This window comes from Gopherus flavomarginatus, chromosome 11 (genome assembly GCF_025201925.1).
Source record: "Gopherus flavomarginatus isolate rGopFla2 chromosome 11, rGopFla2.mat.asm, whole genome shotgun sequence".
Classification (NCBI taxonomy): domain Eukaryota; kingdom Metazoa; phylum Chordata; order Testudines; family Testudinidae; genus Gopherus; species Gopherus flavomarginatus.
The window spans coordinates 48,823,207-48,848,436 of NC_066627.1; the positions used below are offsets into that span (position 1 = coordinate 48,823,207).

Genomic DNA, 25,230 nt, shown 5'->3' on the forward strand with positions numbered 1-25,230 from the left:
AAATTGTATGCGAAAATGAGAAAGTCAGCAATTGTTCAGTAACAGTGTGCTGTGACACTTCTGTATTTTTATGTCTGTGATTTTCTAAGCAAATAATTTTCAAGTGAGGTGAAACGTGGGGGTATGCAAGTAATCAGACTCCTGAAAGGGGTACAGTAGTCAGGAAAAGCAGACAAGCATTGATAATTTTTACATGTTATTTTTAATGCAGCACTAGCATCCTTCAATGCTCCTGCACCTTTTCTCTTCCCAAAAAGAGGCCCAAAGTTTCCCATGGAAGTTGTACTGTACTAGAATGATTTTTTCCTGCTTTGGCACCTACTGTGCTTTGTGCAGAAAATATGTTCTGCTCTGTGCCTCAGACGATACCATGTACTGACCTCTTTTCTGCTCATTCATTGCATAACGAAATTGTCAGCTCATACCATTCCACTAAGTTCCTTTTGGCTCCAGTCTCTCCACTTGACAGGGGCCAGCTCCTCCAATTTTAAGCTGCATGCAAGTCCCCCTATTGCCTCCTTCAGTCAGTTTTGCATAAAAAGGTCCTGGAAGCATACTGTGTGTGTCAACTGATGTTTGCCAGTGGCTGTTATAGTGAAGTACCAGACAAGAGGTACCGGTTCATCAGCTAAAGCGTAATACATACAGGCGCTTCTAGTGGCCAGAATGATATGCATTACATAGAAGTCACCAACTTAAGCCTCCCTCCCCAAATTACTCTGCTAGTTGGATAATGCCCTTGATAGGTTCGTACCCTTTGAACTTACTAATTTAGATTTCTAAGTATAAATGCAGGACCAAAAATTCATTTAATTTGTTTCCCAATGGAAAGCTTTATTGACAAATTTCCTCAATATTCATCTGTAAAGAGAAACAGTTCAATATCTACGCTCCAGCAGTCCCGCCTTTAACTGACACTGTTTCCCCGACATTGAGGGTAATTTCAGCCACAAACAATAAAACCTGGTAAATGACACTCTACATTCCACCTACTTCCTATCACAACTGCCTTCTAATTTTTCATAGTATGCATCCCCCCCACCACCTGCAAAATGGGGGAACAAGGGTGGTTATTGAGGTTTATGATCAACAAATTCAAATGTCAAAACTTGCTTCTCTAGAGAAGGGCAAAAAAAAATTTTATCCTAGAGGAACTCAAACCAGAGGAACTACTGTGATATGTATGTAAGCAAACCTAAAGACCTGAGTAAGTCCCACTTAGCCTCTAAGGCACAGAATTGCTCACTCTAGGTTTTCACGTGGAGGCACCTTTGCCTAGAATAAGATCAGGCCACCACAGAGTAACCTTTCATTCTACGGCTCCTGAGTGAGTGTTGGACAGCAGAATAGCAAAACATTCAGACACTTGGGGAATAAGTTAGTCTCCAGGATTCTCTGCAAGTACTGTAAAGAAAGATTATGGGTGGAGATATTAGTCAGGAGAATGTACCATCATACTTAGGACCCTCCAAACTGAACCACCTGCACAATGGCAGGGTAGAGACAGGATTCTCCAGTACAGTGCCCACATAGCTAGAGACAGAGCTTTGTCCTTTTCTAACCTGCCTTCAGAGCTTCTTCCTTAAAGGATGACGAAGCCATACACCCAAGAACAGAGAAGCAAGTTTTATACGCAGGCAACAGAGTGCACATTGAAATGAACACAATAACTGGCACACAGGCATGCTGCTACTATTGTATGATGCAAAACTCCAGTGCTCCAATCCCAACTTTGTAACTCTCACATTTCTCTCTATATAAAAAGATTATAAACAAATAAAGCATAAGGTGATGTAAGGCTTGCGATTCAACTTCAGAGTCCAAGGTATTATTTTCCCTATATGATGCTAAAGCTCTCTCACTTAGCTTTTATTTTTGAAATTCATTACATTTAAAAATAAAGATTTTAGTTCTGTTAAAGCTAGAGCATTAGTGTAACAACTAGGCAGCTGCTATACAGTTTCCTTTTTGGGAGCCCAGAGAAAATGACTGTTTACCCCATTCCCATATTAACAAGAGAAAATTTTCAATGACCCTCTGGCCCTGCACCTCTGCGGTAGTGGGAGAGAGCAGGATGGGAGACTGAGAACTACTTCTCTTCATAAATAATTTAGAACAGAGGGCTGTTGCCAGAAATGGAAGATGCGTTTCCCATGCAGTTGGCTTCTTCCATATTTGCTCTTCCCACCCTGCCTAAAGAAACAATTTTGCCTACTCAAACAGCTTATCACTGAGTGAGAAATTCACATTTAGCATCAGAAATTCTATTCCTGGACTAGGATGAGTAAACTCCATTTTACCTGCTCTCCCAAAAGGACAGCACAGTGATACATTTCATCTACAAACTTTAGTGTAAAATATTTGTGTACAAAACATTGTTTTTATTTTACTTGACTCCAGCAGCAATGTCTGTGTATGGATGTATGGATACTTCTCTTCAGAATGAGAACTGCCCCCTTCCTTTATTTGCACGCTGTTGCTGTTGTGAAGAACTAGTGGGGCTCCTGCAGTTGTGCACAGCCGTGCAAAAAGCCACACCGAGGGATTAGAAAGGAGCGTTGTCCTGGGGGGGCTTGTCGCCAGATCCTGTGGGAGAGTGGGGGTCAGTGCTGTTCTCCCTGCTGCCCACCACTCTGGACTGCAAAAGGAAGAAAAAATGTTGAAGATGACAAGAGAATGACACTGGTCTTGTGTCCTCAGTGCCAACAGTTACCACTTCTCCAAGGGGTGTACTGACATATAGTAAAGTTATTTTCCCCCGGTTAATCTATTACCAATTATCAGCCTTAGAGACTGCACATTCTTAAGAACAGGGGCTCTGAAGAGCAATTTACCCCTGAAGTTTTCTGTAAGCACTAGTGTCCCTTTGACAGTTTTAAGCTAGTTTCACACAGACTCTCTTGCATGGGGATTTGGTTAGCATGGATATAAGTGGGAGTTTAGCAACAGGAGAACAGACAGTTACCTTTATGGTTCCAACTCGGTCTTCAAATGACTTGAAGGTCGTAGAGTTCCTTAAAGGAGAAAAGGTAAAGTCAAGTCAAAAGGGGTAAGCTACTGGAACAACTGGTTTTTAGTTTGAATTGAACAGGCTGAGAACATCAAGCCTGTGAAAGTTCCTTAGGGTATGGCTACACTTGCACTTCAAAGCACTGCCACGGCAGCGCTTTGAAGTTTCGAGTGTGGTCGGAGCGCCAGCGCTGGGAGAGAGCTCTCCCAGCGCTGCACGTAAACCACATCCCTTACGGGTGTAGCTTGCAGCGCTGGGAGCCGGGCTCCCAGCGCTGCGGCACTGATTACACTGAGGCTTTACAGCGCTGTATCTTGCAGCGCTCAGGGGGGTGTTTTTTCACACCCCTGAGCGCGAAAGTTGCAGCGCTGTAAAGTGCCAGTGTAGCCAAGGCCTAACTAACCAACTGCATTAGACATCCCATACTTGGCATACAGCAAGGTCTGGATACTTATACCACAGTATATTTTTCCCATTGTTTGAATACAGGCCACTCAAGCTAAAAACCTAAAAGGCAGTCTGAGTTCCGTTGAGTTAACCGATTACCTACTAGGGAGGAGGGGAAAGCCTCACAGACATAGGACTAGTTTCTTGTTTATGTAAGAAAGCCACGTTTTTAGTCCAAAGGTGAAGCTGAACATTTTAAACAGGCTTGAAAAAAGTCATTCAGCTTTCTCCAATACCTACTATTAGACTGAAAAGGAAGGGCTTCTCCGGAGTGCAAGAGATGAATGGAACATTAAGAGTTATAACCCCAGGAGAATACCTGGGACTCTATTCTCTGACCACATGACAGAAGTAGTCACTTATGTTAGTGGGAGAGATGTGTGTCCTGTGGTATGAGAACTGAAGCTTAGAAGTGAGCAATTAATTTTAACCCACTGTTTGATAAATTTAGCCTTTCCGCTTACAGAACGATTACAAATGTTTCAGGAGTAGTAGTCTGTATTGTCTGTATTGAAGAGTTATGATTTAGCACATATATCACATGGAATTGTTGCCTTGAGTGCACAAGCTCTTCTAGCAAGAATGTTCACATGAGAACAGAATTCAGTTTCTGTTCCTAGACATACTTGCACACAAGACTCATTTTGAACATTTGCACCCATACAACAAACTTACCTGCTTTAGTATGCCAGAAACACAATATGTGCGAGTACAAACAAAGCAAAATTCGTCTAAGAATGTGAACAAGTGAAAAGGGTCTACACTCTTTGCCCAGCTCTACTCTCATCATACAGTTCATTCAACCCCATGTGTGGGAACGGAGATTACAATTTATACCAGATTCTGCTAAATTCTGAAGTTTAGCTAAAGTTTTTATTAGAAAATGAACAGCTTTAAGGATAGTTTTGACTTGTAAACTACAGGATTAAGCTTCTCAACTTCGTAGAGATTACTTAAATGTGGAAAGGATTTGTACTGCTAACTCCTATGAAGATGAAGACACAAAAGGTACATTTCTGTTCCGGGAAATTATACTATCCCAAATAAAGTAAACTCATGCAAAGGACGACTAAGAGAACATTTTTCTCACATGTTATAACCGAAGTTTCCAATTAAACATTTTATTGTAAAGAAAAGTCAGACTTCTTAATCAGTTTATAATTTCTTCAGTAGCTAGTGATCATAAGGGTAGTTAAATTCTGGAAGATGTTACATGGGGAGGTTGTGTAATCTCTTGCACTCGGGGTTTTTAACAGGTGAGCAAACACCTGTCAGCGATAGTGTACATATACCTGGTCCTGTCTTAGCACAGAGGGATGGATTAGGTGACCTTTTGAGGTCCCTTTGAGCTCTACACTGTTACGATTTTACCACAAAAGGAAGACATTGTTCTACTGCAAAAGTCAGGGTATTTTGGCATGCTGGACCATTAGCTTGTAAACCAGGAATATAGCAGGAGGTCAGAGATGTCATCTGCACTACTAGTTACAACTGTATTGAAATGCTAACAAAAGGATCATAATTCTCTTCAGGGACCTCTGAAAATAATAAAATTGCAATTTGAGTTTTGGCAGGGTTACAACACTTCACTTGAGTCCTCATAAGAGAGAGAGTCTAACATAGCCACTAATAAACCTATGCAACAGGCCTCAAAGCCCTGAACTAGTGGGGCTGCAGGAGACATTACCCCACAATGCACATTAGAGGTCAACTGAAGATAACAGTCTCAATACACATAATAAAAGTTGAATTTGAAGTCCCTAGAAGTGGGTTGGAATCAACTATGCCTCCCACCTTCCCACTTTGATAGATATTTGCTACGTTACCTCATTGCTGGCATACTTATCGAATGGCGAATGGAATAGCTGCTACTCAGAAGCATTAAAAGTGGAAAAGGAAGAGTTAGACAATTCAAACAGACATCGACAGCATGCATGGTTAGGTCTTGCACAATTTCCAAACACTTACTGTTCCCAACAACATTTAAGGCTGCTGCAAATAGCGGAGGCAATAGAAGTAAGTCACAAAATCCCCTCTCCCCCGCCCTTTGACACACCGCAGCCCAAACTAGTTTTGCAGTTATAGGATAGTTAGCCTGAGTATCTCTAACTGAAGAATGCAAGATATGGACAGAGTGAATGGTGTTTAGGAGGCTTTGTGCTTCAACTGCTGACAGATTTGCTTATGTCAATACAAAGAGCCAAACCTCCCACAGAAAAGTTTAATTTAGGAAAAGCTTTTTCAACACCACGCTATGCCCAGGAGCATCAAGAGAAGGTATCTGGCCCAAGATCCAGGACTAGATTATTTTTATTTCAGAGAGAAGAGATGTTGCATAGGCACAACAACAAAAAAGAGCTGAGAAGGTCCATGACTGGCTTTCTGGTACCAAGTTACTCTGTTAATCAGGGTTTAATTTTAACAGGCAGGATATTCTCAGAATTTAGGAGTAACAGGGAGAGGTATAAGATGCATGCAGTGAGTCTGAGTACGGAACCGCACTGAGTGGTCAGCTATCAAATAAAAAAGCTGCTGTAAATTGCCTACAGCCCCATACACACAAATATGACCAAGTCAAGGGACTCAATTACAGCACTGCAATTATTTATGTTCAACTCTCACGACCAATTGCAATCTCATTGTAAGGCCAGGCCAGGGGCATCTGTTGCAACCAAGTTCCCTAATTAATCTGTTTTAGTAGTACAGATGGGCCCCACATGGTCTGCAGTGTCCCCAAGAAAGGTTAGCAAAAAAATAAATAAGCCTCCTCTTTTAGTACCCCTGAAAAGCATCTTACCTAAAGGAATGAGAGAAGGGATGAGCCCTGGGAGAACCCATTGGCAGCAGCAGGAAAGAAAAGTGAAATATTCGTTAGGCCCCAATGTCCAACTGACTGCCCTGCTTAGCTGCCCGTAAGTCTTGCACACAAATGCCTTAGATCGCAAGCCCACCTCCCTACAACAAAATCTGCCTCAAGACGAATTAAGAAAGCTGCCCAAGACCATTTCTTATCCTATGATCTTCTATTATGTGAACTGAGTATGAAGTTTTGCAAAGATCAATAATGGTAGTGTCTGCAGTAAGAAGTTACAGCCAGGGCACTGCTAATCCCTGCCACAGAGCTGTGTTTACACGCTCAAGCCTTCTCTTCATCAGAAAAAGGTTTTTACCCACATGTTGTTCACACCTGGATTTTACAAAGAGTTAGCAAACACCGAAAACCCACCTCTTCCCCCTACAGCGGCCACACGCTAAGCTTTCATTTAAAAGTGCTATTGTGAATACTCCTTACTGGAAACAAATGAAAGACAAGGCACTGTTTTCTTCCGGAGTCTGCAGAGACGGCTAGTGAGGGTATGATAACAAAAGCTGTTCATCCTTACTATAATTTATGTCATAATCCCAAACTGCCTTCCACCCATTCTTGGGTGCCAACTCATAACTGCTCCACCCACCAAGACTAAACTATCCCATCCAGGCCTGTGACAGCTTCTACAATGGTTACATGTTGCCAATACAAAAGAGTCTAAGGCAGGATGAGGACATGGAGATGGCATGAAATGCATTTACAAAGAAACACTGCAGCTACTCTGATTTCTCTTTCTATTTTATATAATTTAAATGTAACAGCCAGAGCTTCATCTTTGCAGCAGTGCGGTGCACTAGAAACTAAGTAGTCTCGCTACACAGTTAAGATAAAACTTTCCATGGAGGACAAGGAACTCTGATTATACCTAAGTCCAAGAAGTTAGTCGTGCTTTGTGGCTTCGCCTCCAACATATGTTAAGGTAGTGGTTCTCAAACATTTGTATTGGTGACCCCTTTCACATAGGAAGCCTCCGAGTGTGACCCCCATTACAAATTAAAAACACTTTTTTATATATTTAACACCATTACAAATGCTGGAAGCAAAGTGGGGTTTGGGGTGGTGGCTGGCAGCTCACGACCCCCCATGTAATAACCTCGCAACCCCCTGAGGGGTCCCAATCACCAGTTTGAGAACCCCTGGACTAGTCTCACAGATTAGGTGGCTGGGGAAGATATAGCAGAGTAACTAGCAGCATCAGTCCTCTTATACATAGACAACTCCAAGTACCACAGGTTAACTATTGAACACGATGAATTCTACAGCTATTAGATTTCAAACAATCCAGCAATGCATGGCAACTAACTGATGTACTCAAGATGTCTCCGGACACAAGTTATTTTGATTCTGTAGCGGCAACGTGTTTTACAAGGGAACTGTGATCAACCGTTCTTCACATTTATGTTATTACCCCTTTTCTTGCATTTTTCAGCTGCTAACAAAGGCTGACAAACAGTCTGCAGTGTCCCCTTCTGTTATCTCAACCTTTCAGCAGATGGGAAAATAAATGTCTGGATCCTTTTCTTATAAAAATGCAGGCTGAATGGACAATCAGAGATAAAGACATAGGAGCATTCTAACAAGCAATTACAGTTAAAGGCTAGCACTGAGATTCATTGAAAATAAGTAACATCTCACCCATTCAGAGGAAAACTGCTCACTACAATAAACCAAACTCACTCACTGTAATCTCTGATCACATCATGACTACCAACAGTTTACAGTTCCATTTGGAGGGAATGTTGCTATTGAAGACTTTGCTCCAAAAATATCAATTCAATCTGTATTGAAAGTCTCAGGACTTATTTTTTCTCTCAAGACAGCAGAGAAGTATAGACAGAGAGCAATATAGGTTTAAACACACAATAGAGGAAGACTAGAAGAAGTGCTATTAAATCTTCAAGGGAAAGAAGCAAAGGTTACTTTCATTTGTTTTCCACTATAGGTCCATAAATCCACAGCAAATCCTGCTGAGTTATTTGGTAATGCTGTGACTGATGTTATATATTTCTGACAGAGAAGCTACCCACAGACCCACCATTTTGTCTTCCAAGAAGAAAGTGTTAATTGCATTAATGTAGGGTGTTTTCACAATGTTAATACTGCATGTTTAGATAGGAAATTCAGGAGTTTCTTTAATGTAAATTACAATTAATGTGTACCTTTTCCTATTCACTTTTTCTTAATGAATTCATACTACACAGCCTATGTATTTTGATGTGGACACACCGGCATTGCTCTAGGAAAATAAGGTTACAGAGTTAAATTGAGAACTAACAAGTTCACACTGCTAAACAAACAACATTTGTGCATGGTTTAGTCACGGCAGGTTAGTGGTAGCACAAATGCTCCCAATCAGACTGTGAAGTGTTTGGGCTTACAGGTGACAGAATTCACACACTTCTGCCACAGCCGCATGTTTGGTAGGTGGACCCCCACATTTACTATGCACTTACGACACTGGCAAAAGGAACCACATTTTGCCCATTTCAGTCTGCTGCTGCCTTAAAATAAATGGGAGAAAAAAGATTTATGCAAATTGCTGGTCATTAGTAGGAAAGAGGAGTCAAATGCACACTAGAAAGGTTAGAAACTGGACTAATTCTCTGCCCAATTCACATAACCTGGGTGCTACTGAAGATGTGCACCAAGATCTGCTACTCCAGGAACACCACGTAAACTCAGTGAGAGTAAATTTGGACTATCCAGTACTATGTGATCAGAGATTACATCAAATGCTTACCACCTGGGTACTCCCAGCCACAGAGGAAAAGGAGAATCTCTGGGAAGAATGAGAGCTGTGATGAAGAAACTGCCCCATCTGAATTTTGTAAAATGTTATGTTTAAAGTTAACTTAAATTTAAAAATAAATTTAAAGTAAATTTAAAAGATTATTTTAATAAATTAGGCAGCTATGTATGCAGAGTCCAGGGAAGAGTTGATATCCTACAAAAAACTCTAGAGAAAAAGTTAAATACTGTATTTTACAGGATCTCTTTTCTGTACACTGTCATTAACTCTCTGGAAGACTTCTAACAGACCTTCTCTCCCCATTACGTTGGCCCATGCAAGACAGTTCTGGCACAGAATGGAGTAAGTCGGGTTTTGCTGTTCTGACACCTTAGCACGAACACCATGATCACAATACCTTTGCACTGAACCGGTATGTAAAGTACAGCTTTACAAAAAACGCACCATTTAACTCCCTTAGGACTAATGCACAGGTAACAGAGTTTAAGAAGAATGGCTGATGTCATCCTGAGACTCTTTTCCCCCTTCCTCCCCAGAGGGGATTACACTCTACCATTACTAGATATTAGTTTTGCATGAAGGTTTGGACTAAATATGATCACATAAGACCAAGGCAACTAAGACTCAAGCACAGGCAATAATAATATTTAGAGACGAGCTAAAACTGCAATTGTTCCTCTGAAGACCTTTGAACCATTTCCATTTGAACCACTGACTCAAATCTGCCCCTATGGTTTGGTTTCCCTATTAGACACCATACTGATGGGTGCAATATGAGCACTTAGATCAGAGCCAGCACCACATCCAAAGCCAAATGGATAATTTTTCAATTGAAGTCTGGCTAAAATCTAGAGGATTTTTTTAAAACCAGTTTGAACCCTAGTTCTAAGCTGACCTTGAACTTGAACACTACCTCTGATGCATCTGAGTTAGAGATACTGTCAACTTAAGTTGCCTAGGAATTCTTTCAGTTCAGTGAAGACTGTTTTAACTTGGAACTTCCCTTTGCAAAGCTACGAACCCAAAAAGCATTGGGCTAGTACAAGAGAACTAGAAATTGACTAGTTCAGCAATCCACGCCAAACGAAATGCTAGAAAAGATTTAGCAGAAAGTGATTCACCACATTTTCATAGCTCAGTGGAAGAAATTCATCAAGAAACTAAATTACTTTGTCAGCATCCCTTTGAGATAGGTGTTTTATTGACTTATACTTCCTGCCCTCAAAATTAGGTCAAACCAATACTAGATGGTGCTTACTGAAATCCTGAGTTGATCGCACATGAATGCCTGGGAATGCCTAATTTCCTAACTTGCATTATTTCATTGGTTATAACAACCTCAAGTCACGAGAGATATTTATGAGGTTAAATATTCACCAGATCTAAGCGTAAGACAGCTGAAATATAGTTGGTTTTGTGCTCCAATGGCTAATATAATACTGGCTTATCCATCGTTTCTAAAGCCACCTTCTGCTGTCCCAGGGAGCTACCTCCTCCGCTACACAGTGAGATATTAGCAGCCTTCCTGGTACAGTAGCTAATACAAGTGTCTAAAACCTATGCAATCTAATACTAGCTTTCACATCTAAAAGATATAAGAATCTGGGGTAAATGACATTGATTCTAGATCTTTAAACACTTCCTCCTGTTCCCTTTCACCAGATTAGTGGGTTTATAAACTTCTGTAGCCCCTGAACATGGAAAGGAAAAGTTCTAGTCCATATTAGTAACAAACATCTGGACTGAGTCACTTCCCTTATTAAACCCCCCTTCCCACAATACCCATTCCCCACTGTGCTAGGTAGTTGTGCCCATCAGCAAGGAATATTAACTTTCCATACATCAGAGAACTGATGCACATTTTCATTGCATAATATTATATGTCCAGTTTTCTCCACCTTGAGGTTCTCTACATCTCGATGGAGCCAAAGAAATGGACTTCATTTTCTCACTTTTTATGCTGGCATTAACACGGAGTTCCATCTTCCTGCAGAAGAACAGAAAGCGGTTCCCCTCAAATCTTTTCAACACCACTATTCAAACAAGATGAATGAGCTGCAATGGAACGATATGGTACTGCTTCCCATTATGGGGGAGACTACAATATTTTATCTGTTTGTGGGACAAGAGAATCATATATTTGTATGTTCTGGGAACTGTTGAAAATTAAAGCGATAAAAGTTACCACCAAAGACAGACACTCTGGGGAAAGTGATGAAGAAAGGACTCCTGAGAATGGAGCTCTCACCAGAAATAGCTTAGAAAAATATGTATTAAAACCTGAGTGACATATACTGGATCACATGACACAGCTGTATCAGATTCATTTTGCCATTAACTGCTGTGCACAGAACTGAAAATGGAAAAAAACTAGTCACGAATTCCAAATGCTTAAACCTCAGCATTGTATGAATCATGGACTCCAGTGCTACAGTGAAAGTGGAACAGAGCTCTTACCTCATGTCACCAAGTTTCCTGCTGATAACAGAGCCCACGTTGGAAAGGGCAGCTGAAGTCTTCTGTCCTGCCTGGGACAGGGTTTCCTGAGTCTTCTTATAACTAAACAGGAAGAAGTTCAACAACTGAAGGTTAGTAAGGGGAAATATTACAAGTAGTGGAGTGAGAAGCACCCGCGAGCATTTTGGAAAAGATGCCAAGGCAAAGAGAGGGGCACTAGGTTAGCAGGTTGCACTGACATGGCTGAAAGCTACTCTTCTGGTTCATGTGTACTTATGGCTTTGAATCTTAGCAAGAAAAGGCAAGTAGATTTAATATATTTCTTCACATTTAGTCCATGTTGATATTTCAGTTTCCTCTAACCATTAAATCTGATTATCAGATATTTCAGTGAACATTTCAAAATTTCCAGTTTGGGGTTTTTTTAAGTGCTTATAGCTCCCCACTCTTCCTTTTCAGGAAAAAATTGCCCCCTTCAGTAGGGAGTAATTGTTCTCATAAACTTTCAGCCCTGAGGGAAGAGAAAGCATTTCTGTCACAGAGTTCAGCATGGAAGAAGAAACTGGTAATACTGACATGTTACGAAATAGATAAGAATTGCAAGAATGAGCATCATCTTTGCAATTGCAGCTTAGAACCAATAGCTAGAAAAGTTTCCCCATCAGTTACCTTTACCCACAGGTAAATTAGAAGTCTTGGACAGCTTTACATAGGTTTGACTTTACACATATTTGAAAAGTTCATAAGAGGGTTGGAGAGAAGAGGCACTTCAGAGCCTTTCTATTTCAAGTCATGCTCTGGGACCACAGGTGAACAAATACAAGCTAAGCCACTTGCACAACTGCATCCTAGCCAAGCTACTCCTGGGTTGGAAACTAGCATCTAGATCTACAGCAACTTCAACTTGAGAGAAAAAAAAAAATCAGCTACATACACCAACAAGGGAACACCAAATTTGAGGTAAATTAAATCTGGGTTTTCTGGCACCTGAGTATTGAAGTCTAAAGTTATCCTTCTTACATAAACTGTGCTAGAGTATTTTGGAACAGGACATGTAAGAGCCACCCACTACTCTCTCATCCCTCAAATACCAAAGCAAGAAGCAACATGTTCAAGTAGACAATTTAGGCTGATAGTTATATTTCTCTCTCTCTCTCTCCAGATGGGAGTGTGGGAGATAACACAATGGCACTTTGAGCCAGATTCCAAGAAGTCCTGTTAAATTATGCCTTTTTAAGCCCAACAACCCACATTCTGTAACGTGAACAGGCCTCTTGACTCAATTACACTAGTTACTGCACGTCTAGTACTTCACAAAGCTCAGTAATGAACCAGCTTTACTTCTTCACCACTCAGTCCCAACAAAAATGATTCATATTTTGTAATCTAGTCATTTGACAAATTCATGACGCCAAATTCAGAGAACAAAGACTTAAAATCCACAAGATATTGGATGTCTAACATCTAGGTCTTCCAGCGTCACTCCTGATCCTTCTCCACAGCACAAATTGTTTTGTAAGAAGTGGTAGTAATTATATGATTGGAGGGTGAAAGATAGGTATCGAACGCTGTTAGCTTTAAAACAGGATTGCGGGCACTATTGCAGTTAATGAATTTACATCTGACCTGCACAGTCAAAACTTCCTTGGAATACAAGAAATTCAGGCCCCACCCTCCTGGGTACTGGGCATCAGCCCAGAGCAGGCTGTCACACTGTTCAGTAGTGCTATCCAATAGAACTGTGACAAGAATTGAATCACACCACACATTAATGTTTGGACTCCAGTAATGCCCATAAATTGAGAGGCCTCGGGCTCCAATGCAAGTTAAGAGAGCAGGTTGCACATATTAATAAAGATCACTATTATGGCAGTGGACACATATGCACTATTACACAACCTTAAATTGGCCCCATATTTCATTTTTATGAAATTTAGAGCACCGGGAGCAGTCCACATGTTTAAGATGTAAACTCCCTTTTTTAAAGTAATGCTGCAATGTTTGGGATTCCAACACCGCAGCATTAGGAATCTGAAAGATCCAACTAACGAGTTAGATGCATTGTTAATTTCCATTGCCCAAGTTGACAGAAATGCAAGAGTAAACAGAGTGTAATTAGCCACGGGAACATTTTTACTGTTAACCCTTTAGTCATAATAAAGTTTAACAAACAACTTAAGTAGACTGCCTCCAGTAGGGACAACCAAGACACCATCCTCACTCAAATAAGGGCACGACTACACTCTGAGCTGGGGGCCTAATACCTGTACTACCGCTGAACAAGCTCAAGCACTAAAAATAGAGCGTAACCAAGAAGTGCAAGGGACTACCCACCCTGAGTATGGGCCTGTCCAAAACACTAGGTACACATTCGGGGAAGCTGGCCCCTCTTGCTGCAACTACGTTCTAATTTTAGCGCACTAGCTCCATCAGAGCTAGTACGGGTATGTCATGAGCTGGGAGTTACAAGCCCTGCTCAAACGATAAATGTGCCCAGTTACACCCCATCCCACTTCACACAAGCCAGACAAAGATGGCCTTGAACTGTACTATAAACAGGTCAAAGTCAGGCACTGTCAGATCAGCAGAGAGGGCAGCAATTTCTAGAACAGAGGTAGGGCCTTTCAGTAAGTACGCTGTCATCTCCCTCTCCCATTCCAATCAGTTATTTAAATATGAGGACTAGTACCTTGAGAGCCCTAACAGCTAAGGTCAAAGGCAAGAAGAGAGGTAAGTCTCTCAAAAGAGCAAGGACCTAACCTATACTGGGCTTCAAAGTAAAACATTTATTGTACCTGGAAGTAACCAGAAAGCAAGAAGTATTGACGAACTGGTCCATTATGTTCTATGCAACTGACTCTGCAAGGCAACTGCAAGTTACAGCCAGTGCAGAATGCAAGTGGTCTTAAAAGGGAGAACACATCAGATTATTGCTATCTGCAAGCCAAAAGCATGAACTGTCGTGAGGTATGGAGCCTGAAAACTGACGCTATGCTGCTGCTGAAGAGAGGTGGTTTTTGCATGTGTCAAATTGGTATCCAGAAGTATCAAGGACTGAAGAGCACATTTGAACTGCACACCTCTTGGACAAATCCCTTCAACACAGCGAATGCCTACACCTAGACCCATAAAATCCTCCCCCTCCTACTAGCCTCACCTCCCTCTTGCTTGCGTTCATCCAGCTACCGGTGTCAGACACAGAGAAAGCAGAAATCACAGAACATCTGCATCTGACACTGACAGTTCTCTCATCTCATTTACACCTAGAATAGTTTTTGCATGCCAGTCTTCCTGCGTGGATTGGCACTAGAAAGAATGTTATCCGGCAACTGGAATGCTAGCAAGCTAGACAATGTTGTTGTCGTGTTGGTCACCGTACATTAGAGAGATAAGGTGACTGAGGTAATATTTTTTTATAAAACTAACTGCTGTTGGCAAGAGACAAGTTTTTGCTTGTCTCTCTCTCTCCAGCTGAAGTTAGTCCAATTAAAAATATTACCTCATCTGCCATGTCTTTCTCTAGCAAGCTAAACACAAATTTAAAATAAAGTGGGAAGGGATGAAAATTTGTGTTTAGCTTGCTAGAGAAAGACAAGCTGGAAGACTGGCATGCAAAAACTATTCTAGGTGTAAAAAAAACTGCTCTTGAACAAGCTACATAGGCAGGCTTCCTACTGCTGTTTTCTGGCAATTTATTATCAATGACTGCAAGGAACAGATCTAACAGGAAGTTTCTTATTCTATGAGAAAACACTCATGGACTGAACTCTGATTAAATGCTACCAGAGAAAGTTAGTTATTCACTGACTTAGGTAATAACTAGGGTTTAAAGACCAGTGCTTGATATCACCAAATAACAGAACAGTCAGTTTACTCTCATTTTGTAATGCAGGTGGACAGTCTACTTGGAAAGTAGAACCTCACACTCTGGTAAGTTCTGATGTTACACTTTTACACACACACACACACACACACACACACACACACACACACACACACACTAGTACATAATGAAAAAAATCTTCCATTTGCTCCCGTGACAGGAAGCCACCTTTACGCTGACACACACGCCAGCAGTTAACATAATTCAGTTTCTTTTCTGGTAACTTGAATTACATACCACAGTGTACAGAAGGGAGTTCAGCTACAAGGGACTCATGACCTACATTTGCCATTATCTAAGCAAAATTGGAATATTAAGGAGATCCTATCTGCCTCTCATAATTCACCCAACTACAGTCCAGTACAAATGGAGATCACATGAAAAATGTAATAAGCAGTTTGAGGGCTAAGAATAATTTTTATAATCTACTGGTAGCATTTACTCCAAAGAAGACTTCAGTCAGCTAAGCAGCAGCAACAAAAAATCCAGCTTCAAACAAGGAAACAAATTATATAAGAAATCCCGCAGTCAAGCTACTATGCAAGCAGGCAATTTTGCCCATAGTATGATAGGCAGCAAGGCTATTATGCAAGCTAAGGAAAGTTTATCTTTGGAAGACAGGAGCTACTAGGATTCCTGGGGAGTGAGATGTAACAATCTGCTTTAACATGAGTTAAGCTCACAGGTTAGACCTAGATTTTACTGCAGCACTGCTAACACCCTAAATACAGCATGGAAAGGAGGAATCTGCACCCATAGAAGGGATTGCTTAATATCTGAAGAGTGACTAAAGAGCTATTTGATAGCTGTGGGGTTCGTAAGCTTTTAACATTTACTTGGTGCTCTTAAAATGGTATACTGACTGCCTTGGAAACTGAAGCCATATTGATTCTGAGATCAGACACCAAATAGGAAAAAGTGCATACTGCATCACAATGACCCATTACTATCCCTCAGCATATCTAGGTATTAGATAGCTCAGTCTGTCTATTTAATCCATGGTGTGTCAGGTCACACTGACAAACCCAGCGCCAATTCTGAATGTGGTCAGAGTGATATGGACCCCATCCACCAAAAATTGGAATGAATCAGCTCATTTCTCCCAGGTCAGTAGACAGCTGTTGGAGGGTAAAGATGTCACTACTGACCACAGTTGGAGTCACATCAGTGACTTGAATATGAAAAGTGTATTTATTGGGTAAACATAAAAGGGTTTTATCGGTAATACTTTATGGGACTAGTCAAGGCAGAAAATTGTTAGCTTGGGGCAGAGAGGGTTAGTGACAATGTGCTTTTTTGAAAGTTGGTTTACACTAAAGGTTAAAACACTCACGCTTCTGATTGAGTTAATTTTTCATTCCAGTCCTCCAGTGTGCTGCTGGCTGAAAGATATCTACAAATACAACGGAAATTAGAAAAGGTGCCAATGCTTTCAAGACAGACGCTCTCCTTCCTGGACCATCCACACATTACTAATGCCTCTAGAGGTTTAAGGAAACAAGTTCTATTCCCATGTGATAGATAGGGGGAGGAGATGGCTATTAGAGGAAAGAATTATCAAACACTTTGTTCTTTTAGATGTGGGCAAACATCCAAGCCCAGGTTTCCTCTTTATTCAGATAATGGTGGCTGGCCAAAGAAATTGCATAGATTTAAGCTAGGACTACAGCAGATATCAGGCCAGTTCAAACAAAGTTGTACTGTCTGCCACTTTGCATCCTATGGGGAACCACTCCCTCCCGTCTACTCACTATATAGCAGCTACATTGCAGCATGATATAGCACTGAGCATAGGAACCATGAATTTGAGTTCAATTTCCAGCTCTGATACTGCCTTGCATGGCTCTGTGCAAGTCATGTAACTTTCATCTCCATTTCCTCATCTTTAACAGGAAATTATCTAAGTCCAAAAAACTTACAAAATCTCAATTGCTAGAAGTTCTACTACATGCATAACCTACATTATTTTAGAACTAAGATCAATGAATGCCTAATACTACCTAATGAAAATATTCTGAAGACAGATGACCAGGTAACAAGAAATGCATTTTAATAACTACTTCTGCTAGTAATTGAAGTTCTACTTAACACCACACCAACTAAAATTCACAGCATTCTAACCTATACTGACATCCAACATGTTAACAATAGGCCCTTACTTATAAACTGTCAAAGTCACACTAACATGGTAGCAGCTACCAGTAGCTGATACATATATGCCCAAGTTTGTTTGGCTCTCATTCCTCCTGGCACTGAACACGTCCAATCATCTTGTCTACCTTTGTGCCCAGAAGAATGGAGTCAGTCAGCTGGTCCCCAAAGCGTTTGCTATGATTTTTATGGAGTGAAGGGGAGAAAGCACAGATTAGCTTTAGAACAGGAAATGCAAGGTTCACTCTGATACAGCATGGGACTTGATTCACACTTTGCCTAACAAGGGCTAGCTGAGACAACAGTAATTCTTAACATTTCATGCTTCATTTTATGTAAAGTGTGGCCCTGGTAACTGATTGGAATTTTCCTTCAGCTATGGCAACAGACAGCTAAAGAGATGACAGCAATATCTTTTGCTTCCATTACCTCTGCAGCCATTGAAAGTCAAGTACCCTGTTAATAAGCAAGAGCCTTGAACATGGCTTCACTGTGCCCCAAGCATACAATCAACCCCTTAACGACTAAAAGAACAAGCAGAACAAATTGGAGAATAGAGTGAGGAGCAAGTAGGTGATGCTGATAACCAGAGGAACTCACAGTTCAGACTGTGTCACTTTCTCATTCCATTCTCCAAGTTTCTCAGATGTTTTCATATAACTAGAAACAAAAAATCTGGTGATTAATCATATTTTAAAGTGGGAACATTTAATAAGGAAAAGTCAACACTTCTGAGATTTAAGGTACATGTTGAAACCAGCCAACAATCAGAGACTGAGGGGAGAAGAAATGGGTAGCAAGATGTAGAGCAAGAAAGTCCTTCCCCACATGATGGCATTGTCAGTCAGTTCAGATTCTAATTATAGTCAACATGAGAACACTTATATTAGAGAGAGTTCCTTTGGTTGCAACACTTCCCTTCCCTCTTGTTCATACTCCTAGGGCAGTCAATGGTGGTGCTCTTAACTCACCTCGTTTGCATGTGCTTCATATTGCCAGACACAGAAAAAAAAAATCTGTCTCATCACTAGTAGTACCAGTCAGGGATACTGAGTCTGGAATGACTCTTGGCCAATCTAAACCATGATCTCACATCTTTTCATGACGTTTAGGTGACTCACTATATTCTGTTCCTGGGTGCAGTCTGCTAGAGGTAGGGCCCTATTAAATTTATGATCATGCAACACGTGTCATGGACCGTGAAATCTGATCACCCACCATGAAATCTGGTCTTGCGTATGCTTTTACACTATACTACTCAGATTCCACAGAGGAGACCAATGTTTCTCAAACTGGGGGTCCTGACCAAAAAGGAAATTACAGCAGGGGTCACCAGGTTATTTTAGGGGCATCATGGTATTGCCACGCTTACTTCTGCGCTGCCTTCAGAGCTGGGTGGCCGGAGAATGGCAGCTGTTGGCTAAGTGCCCAGCTCTGCAGGCAGCAGTGCATAAGTAAGGGTGGCAGTACCATACCATACCAGGCCATCCTTACTTCTGTGCTGCTGGCGGCTGCTCTGCCTTGAGAGCTGGGTTCCTGGCCAGCAGACACTGGTCTCCAGCTGCCCAGCTCTGAAGGCAGTGCCATCGCCAGCAGCAGAGCGAAAGTAAGGACAGCAATACTGCAAGCCTCGCTACAGTACCCTTGCAGCCCCCCACAACTCCTTTTTGGGTCAGCGTGCCTACAATTACAACACTGTAAATTTCATATTTAAATAGCTGAAATCATGAAATTTACGATTTTTAAAATCCTTCGACCATGAAATTGACCAAAATGGACCATGAATTTGGTAGGGGCCCTACCTATACGGCTCAACCTAGTGACCTAAGCAGGGATTGAGCAAACTGTGGTTTTCTACATATTAGAAACGCCTTGTGCCCTTCTCTCTGAACAGTGAGGCTTTGTCTACACTACCACTTTTGTCAGTCTGGGATTGGGAGGGGGTGACACCCCCTCAGCCAACATAAATTCAACCAGCAAAAAGCACTGTCTGCACCAGCACTATGTCGGCAGGAGAGGGACTCCAAGAGGTGTAAAAATATAAAGAGATGAGACTGTTCTGTTTAATAAAGGAGAGATCTCAAACTTCTCTAATAGCAAAACTATTACGTAATGATTCACCTGAGCTCACAGGAGGAATATGCCATTTAGGATACAATAAATGGGGCAGTTATGGCATTGCGATTTAGAGCTCAGTTACAGTTTGTTTCTCTTCACTTCTGTATGTCATCAGGTAAGCTGTACTGAGTATACATGCACTAGGCCCTATGCACTATAAAACTAATTCCAATCCCTGCTAAAATATGGAATTCTTAGCATTAAGCTTGAGCAATGGAACACAGATCCCCATTGAACCTACATACTGGTTTTCATTACAAACACTGAACAATAGTTAGCATTTCAACCTTTAAAAAGAAGAAAGTACTTACTCCAGGACCATTCCAAATGATCCAGCCTCTGAACTATGACATGCACTCATTAGAAGATGCTTTACCCAAATCATTTCCCAGAGAATCAGAAGTGCTGATTTCTCATACTTTTTGCTTGGTAGTCACATTTTACTATGACAAGCAAATATTGTGAGTTTCTTTACCCTTTATCCACTAAGAGGGTCACAGAGGAACCTCACTTTTTACAGAGTTATATATTTAAATCTACGGCACAGGGAACACCTACGCATTGGAGCCTTGGACATCGTGCCAGCTCTTCGACAGATTCTGCTTCAGCCCATCAAAAGTGGTCAAACCCAGTTTTCTCTTCAGTTCTCCACAGTGCCTCTCTTTGGCAGCCAATACCTGACGCAAGGTACCAATTTCCTCTTCCACCTACAAGACAGGTTCCCAGTTAGAAGCATGCCTTAGTGTTACAGAAATTCAGTTTGATCACAACTTTTAATAAAGTGGTTAAACATAGAAAAATAGGCAATAACTTTTCACAGATCCCTCAATATAAATCTGATACATTTATACACTGAAGCTCTGCTAACAAAAAAGTGAGACAAAATCTAAATTCCATAGACACAATTAAATTTGATTTAAAAATTTTAGACAGATTAACTTTAGTATGACACCGGTAAAAAAAATTTGAGGTTAAGTTAGGAAAATTTCCAGAAAAATAACCCTCCTTGCCACTTAATGTCACCAAAAAAAAAAAAAAAAAAAAATCACAGAAGCCTTTTCTATGGCTGGATCCTCAGTTAACAGTAGATTCTATTTACAGATCTGAAAAACTGCAGAATCCTGCATACAAGGAAAATGGTTTATTTTTATAATTCTGTTCCTTTGTTTTTATTAAGAAGCTAAGATCCATCTATTCCTGTGGCTTAGTTTCTGGTTTCAATCCTGTGTGGCATCAGAGCTGTAAGTGTCAGAAAATAGGTGAAGGCAGAAGCAAACAATCTTAACAAGCCACAGCAACTCAGTACATCTGGACTGCTTTGCATTATTGAAATTGCATTCTAGTCAAAGAATCAGAATACGTTTCTACAGTGAGTTCAAGAACTACAAGAAAATAGCTGTAGCTCTCACTTCCTGTTTTGTTTCAGATGCAAGTTATAGGCCGACGTTTAAAGAGGTCAGCTTCATTATTTGCCCATTTGCATTTGAGTGTAAATTTGCAAACCTGCAGTATCTTAAAAGCTTTTAGATCCAAAGCCATTGCCTATCATGGGAAGGAACATTAGAAGGAACTCCATGTCCTCATAATTCAAGAGTAATTTCTCCCTCATACTCCACTTGTTTTCTCATTCTGAAAGGAGCTTGAAATTAAATGGCTTTTTGTTTAGCCTCAGTTTGTGGAAAACCATTTTCCTTGTAACTTTGATGTTGGGAAAACTCTGATAAAGGTGCTAACTGCTGCAGCAAAACCAGAAGGGGGAACATAAAATAAAGCATATTGTTAAAGCCTACAAAGTTAGTAATTACTTTTATTCTTAAGCAATGGAATGACGGACTTACATTCCAGAGGAGAGACTAACATTACACCACTGATGAAGGCTAAAACATTTAGTGTCCCTTAAGCTTTCTTATAGCAAACGGAATTACTACTTGTCTCTTACTTCTCACAGATATGGAGGCACAGTTTAAACAGAAATGGTAGCACCAATTTACCTTGGCAAGCTCAGATCTTAACTCCTCTTCCTCAGCATCAGTCAGCCCCTCAGGTGCAGAGGTCCTTGCACTAGCAGTATTATCCACAGGAACGTCTGTCATGGTATCCGACAACAGACCTTTGTTGGGAGAGTTAAGGTTGATATCTGTCACAGACAAGAAGCAGAATGTGCGAAAAATAAGCCGCTAGTAAGCAAAGCATGTTATGCAAGCAGATGTGCTGCTCCACAGTATATACAGAGGGAGTTTAGGGGAGAAAAAAGAGGAAGAGAAAGTTCACATCTAATAAAAGATGTAGTATCTTTCAGAAGTATCGGAAGAAATATTTACTAGTCAAAAATATTTTAACAGCTCCTTGGCCTAAAGTAACATAACCACTGAGCATATGCAATGCTAACATACAAGGCAGGGTAAACAAGGTGCATTTCTCTATACAGGAGTGATAAGATCTGGATCAGAAGTTAACTATAAACTGGGCAATCCATCAGAACCTATAACACATCAGAGAGAGACTGTCCTGCAGGGATCATCTGTGCCAGTACATTCCCTGAACTAGCTTGAAGAGTATCTCTCATATACAGAATGTGTATAAGGGAAGCCAACAATTCAGCTTCCATTTAATTAACAAGTGTCATGACCTCAACTACTAGTTCAGTGAATTACATGTGCTGTGCTGCAGATGATACCGTTAGCACTGCAGAAGCAAGAAAGTTTTGAAGTTATTCCAGCAAGTGTGCGCTAGAACAGCATGGCATCTACAGATTGACCGAATGAAACCATAATTACTACAAAGAATGGTGTCAGATGCCCTCATTCCTATAATTGCAAATACATTTGTTTACAGCGTCATCCTCCATTTCTCATTCTATTAAAAACAGGTGTGGCTCCAGTTCCAGATGAGTTTTCAAATATACGAGAAGTCATAGAAGTTAAGACATTTCCTCTTCCAAACAAAGTTCAGCTCTGATTCTTCGGATCTAGTATCTTCTAGATAGTATCTCTTGGGTTTCTGCCTAATGCCAGCAACATGAGCAGGGTACTATCAGACACATCCTCACTCAGCCATGCACAGGGATGGGCTTCCCCAGAGTGGCCTTCTCCACCTATCATTGCTGCCCAGAGAGGGGGCGCATCTCCAGAGGGGCCACGACGGTGGCTGCAAGTTTACCAGCGCACCCTGAGCGCAGCGGGCGGCAGGCAGAGCAGCCCTCAGAAGCGCCCGCGCTAGGAGCAGGAGCTTCCAGCCCTTCCCCGCTCAGCGCCCCCCAGGCGGCAGGACAGGCCTCAGCCGCCAGCGCCCCGGCACCCTGACCCGGGCAGCAGGGCACCTGCCCCCCGCCCCGAGAGACCCGGCCCAGCCTCTACAATCCCGAGAGCAGGCGCCGCCTCAGCTCAGCCAGGGGCGACACAGCCGGGCCCCCCCGTCCCCACAGCACCCGGCCGGGCCCCCACCCCCCGGGGCGGGACAGAGCTGGGCCCCCGCCCCCCTCGGCGCGGCCGCCCCGGCGCAGTACCCTGGCTCGCGCTCTCCATCTCGGGCCCGGACCTGCGCCGCCGCCGACACCCAGCACGCAACCCGCCGCGCGACCCCTCACCCGCCCGCTTCCGGGGAGGCGCGGGAAGAACACGTCATCAGCTACGCCACGTCCCCGGACCGGAAACAGCCGCTTAGTGGGCGGGGCACGAAATAAGGAGCCGGCATACGTCATGGGTAGGGGGCGGGGTGAGAAGAAAACCGATGACGTCAGGGCGAAGGAGACGTGAACAAAGATTTAACGGGGGGGGGGGGGGTATGATGGTCTGATGGGGACTGGGGGCCTGAGGGGATAATGGGAACGTGAGGGCAGAGAATTGGGGGATGGGAACTTGGAGAGACAGGGACAGGGGGGGGCTGAGGTAGGGTGACCAGATGTCCCAAATTTATAGGTACAGTCCCGAATTTTGGGTCTTTTTCTTATATAGGCTCCTGTTAGGCTCCCATTAGCCCCCACCCGGGTTTTTCACATTTGCTGTCTGGTCATCCTAGGCTGAGGGGATAATGAGAACTTGAGGGCAGAGAATTGGGGGCTGGGAACTTGGGCGGTCTGAATGGGCTAGTGGTTGTTGGGAACTTGGAGGGTCTGAGTGGGCTAGAACAGGGGTAGGCAACCCATGGCATGGGTGCCGAAGGCGGCACACGAGCTGATTTTCAGTGGCATTCGCACTGCCCGGGTCCTGGCCACTGGTCCAGGGGTCTCTGCATTTTAATTTAATTTTAAATGAAGCTTCTTAACATTTTAAAAGCCTTATTTACTTTACATAGAACAGTACTTTAGTTATATATTATAGACTTATAGAAAGAAACCTTCTAAAAATGTTAACATGTAGTACCAGCACGCAAAACCTTAAATTAGAGTGAATAAATGAAGATTTGGCACACCACTTCTGAAAGGCTGCCAATCCCTGGGCTAGGGGTTTTTGGGAACTTGGGGGGTCTGGATGGGCTAGGGGAAGCTGGGAACTTGGGGGGTCTGGATGGGCTAGGGGGTGTTGGGAACTTGGGGGACTTGGAGCAAAGGATGCTTATGCTCCTGTGCCACGCAAGCGGCTATTTTGTGGCTGTGTTTGTTCCCACATGGGGATACCTCTGGATAGTTGACATACCCTGGAGAGCTTCTTGATTCCTTGTGGGAATACTGTGCACATCTGTAGCATTCTTCAGCCTCTGCAGGCCATGGCTTTCCTACTAGTAAACCCATTAACTTGTCCCACAGTGCCCTCGAGTTGGGCTCCAGTCCTGCACGAGCTGCCCCCTTCTGCAGCTGAGTAGGCCACATTGAACCAGAACAGTATGGCACTCCAAGCCCCACTACAGAGCTGAATAGGGGCAGCAGTGGATGGGGAATCAGCACAACTCTTGGGTTCTATTCCTAGCTCTGCACGATCTTTGGGAAGTCTCTTCACCTCTGCAGACCAAATTCAGCCCACTAAAGTTCCTTACACTATAGCTGAATCTAGCCGTCTTTGCCTCCGTTTCTCCATCTCCAGAATAGTGCTAATGCTTCTCTACCTCAGCTATGAAGCTTAACTCAGATACATTATACTGATGAGTGCCTAGAGGCAAAATATAAATATGTTCTGCTGGCTTGCAACCTGATCAGTAGCCATGTAGTACTTCCCTTGGACATCTGTTTCAGGTTTCCAATGTAAGGGCAGTGCCATCAGAAATACAGTCAGCTTTCGGTGAGCCTGCAGCTTGTCAGGGTGGTACAGGGAGAGGGGAATCGATAACTCCCAATATATGCTGTCTTTGTAATTATGCCAATTTCCCAGATTATGAAACAAATCTAACAACAACAACCCTCTAACACAGTTGGGACCCCTAACATATCAGTTTGCTATTCTATAGCCCCAGCCTAGCACTAATTATGAAAAACACCCTATCAAAGAAGTTTGAGATGGAAGAGATACATTATGCCATTTAGTTCTTCCTCTGGGCAGTACAAGATAGTTCCAGTCAATAGATTATTTAGTCCTTTGTCCAGGCTAGACATACAATGTCTGAAGAACTGGGAC

At 42.2% G+C, this 25,230-nt stretch overlaps 1 protein-coding gene across 12 annotated transcripts; it reads right to left on the reverse strand.

The window, feature by feature from the left end:
• Positions 1 to 804: 804 nt before the first annotated feature.
• Positions 805 to 23,303, reverse strand: TPD52L2 (TPD52 like 2). Of its 12 annotated transcripts, none has more exons than XM_050918395.1 (10): positions 23,190 to 23,303; positions 21,676 to 21,794; positions 20,243 to 20,391; positions 18,167 to 18,226; positions 16,749 to 16,808; positions 11,533 to 11,634; positions 6,255 to 6,281; positions 5,284 to 5,325; positions 2,966 to 3,014; positions 805 to 2,638 (listed from the first exon to the last, which is right to left on the reverse strand). In XM_050918395.1, the coding sequence occupies exons 1-10, from the start codon at positions 23,206 to 23,208 to the stop codon at positions 2,546 to 2,548; spliced, it is 720 nt and encodes a 239-aa protein (XP_050774352.1). In that variant the 5' UTR covers positions 23,209 to 23,303; the 3' UTR covers positions 805 to 2,545. The 12 variants fall into 12 exon arrangements, with proteins under 12 accessions (XP_050774352.1, XP_050774351.1, XP_050774356.1 ...); XM_050918394.1 differs by having other exon boundaries at positions 21,676 to 21,821; positions 23,190 to 23,302; XM_050918399.1 differs by lacking the exon at positions 18,167 to 18,226 and having other exon boundaries at positions 21,676 to 21,821; positions 23,190 to 23,302.
• Positions 23,304 to 25,230: the final 1,927 nt, after the last annotated feature.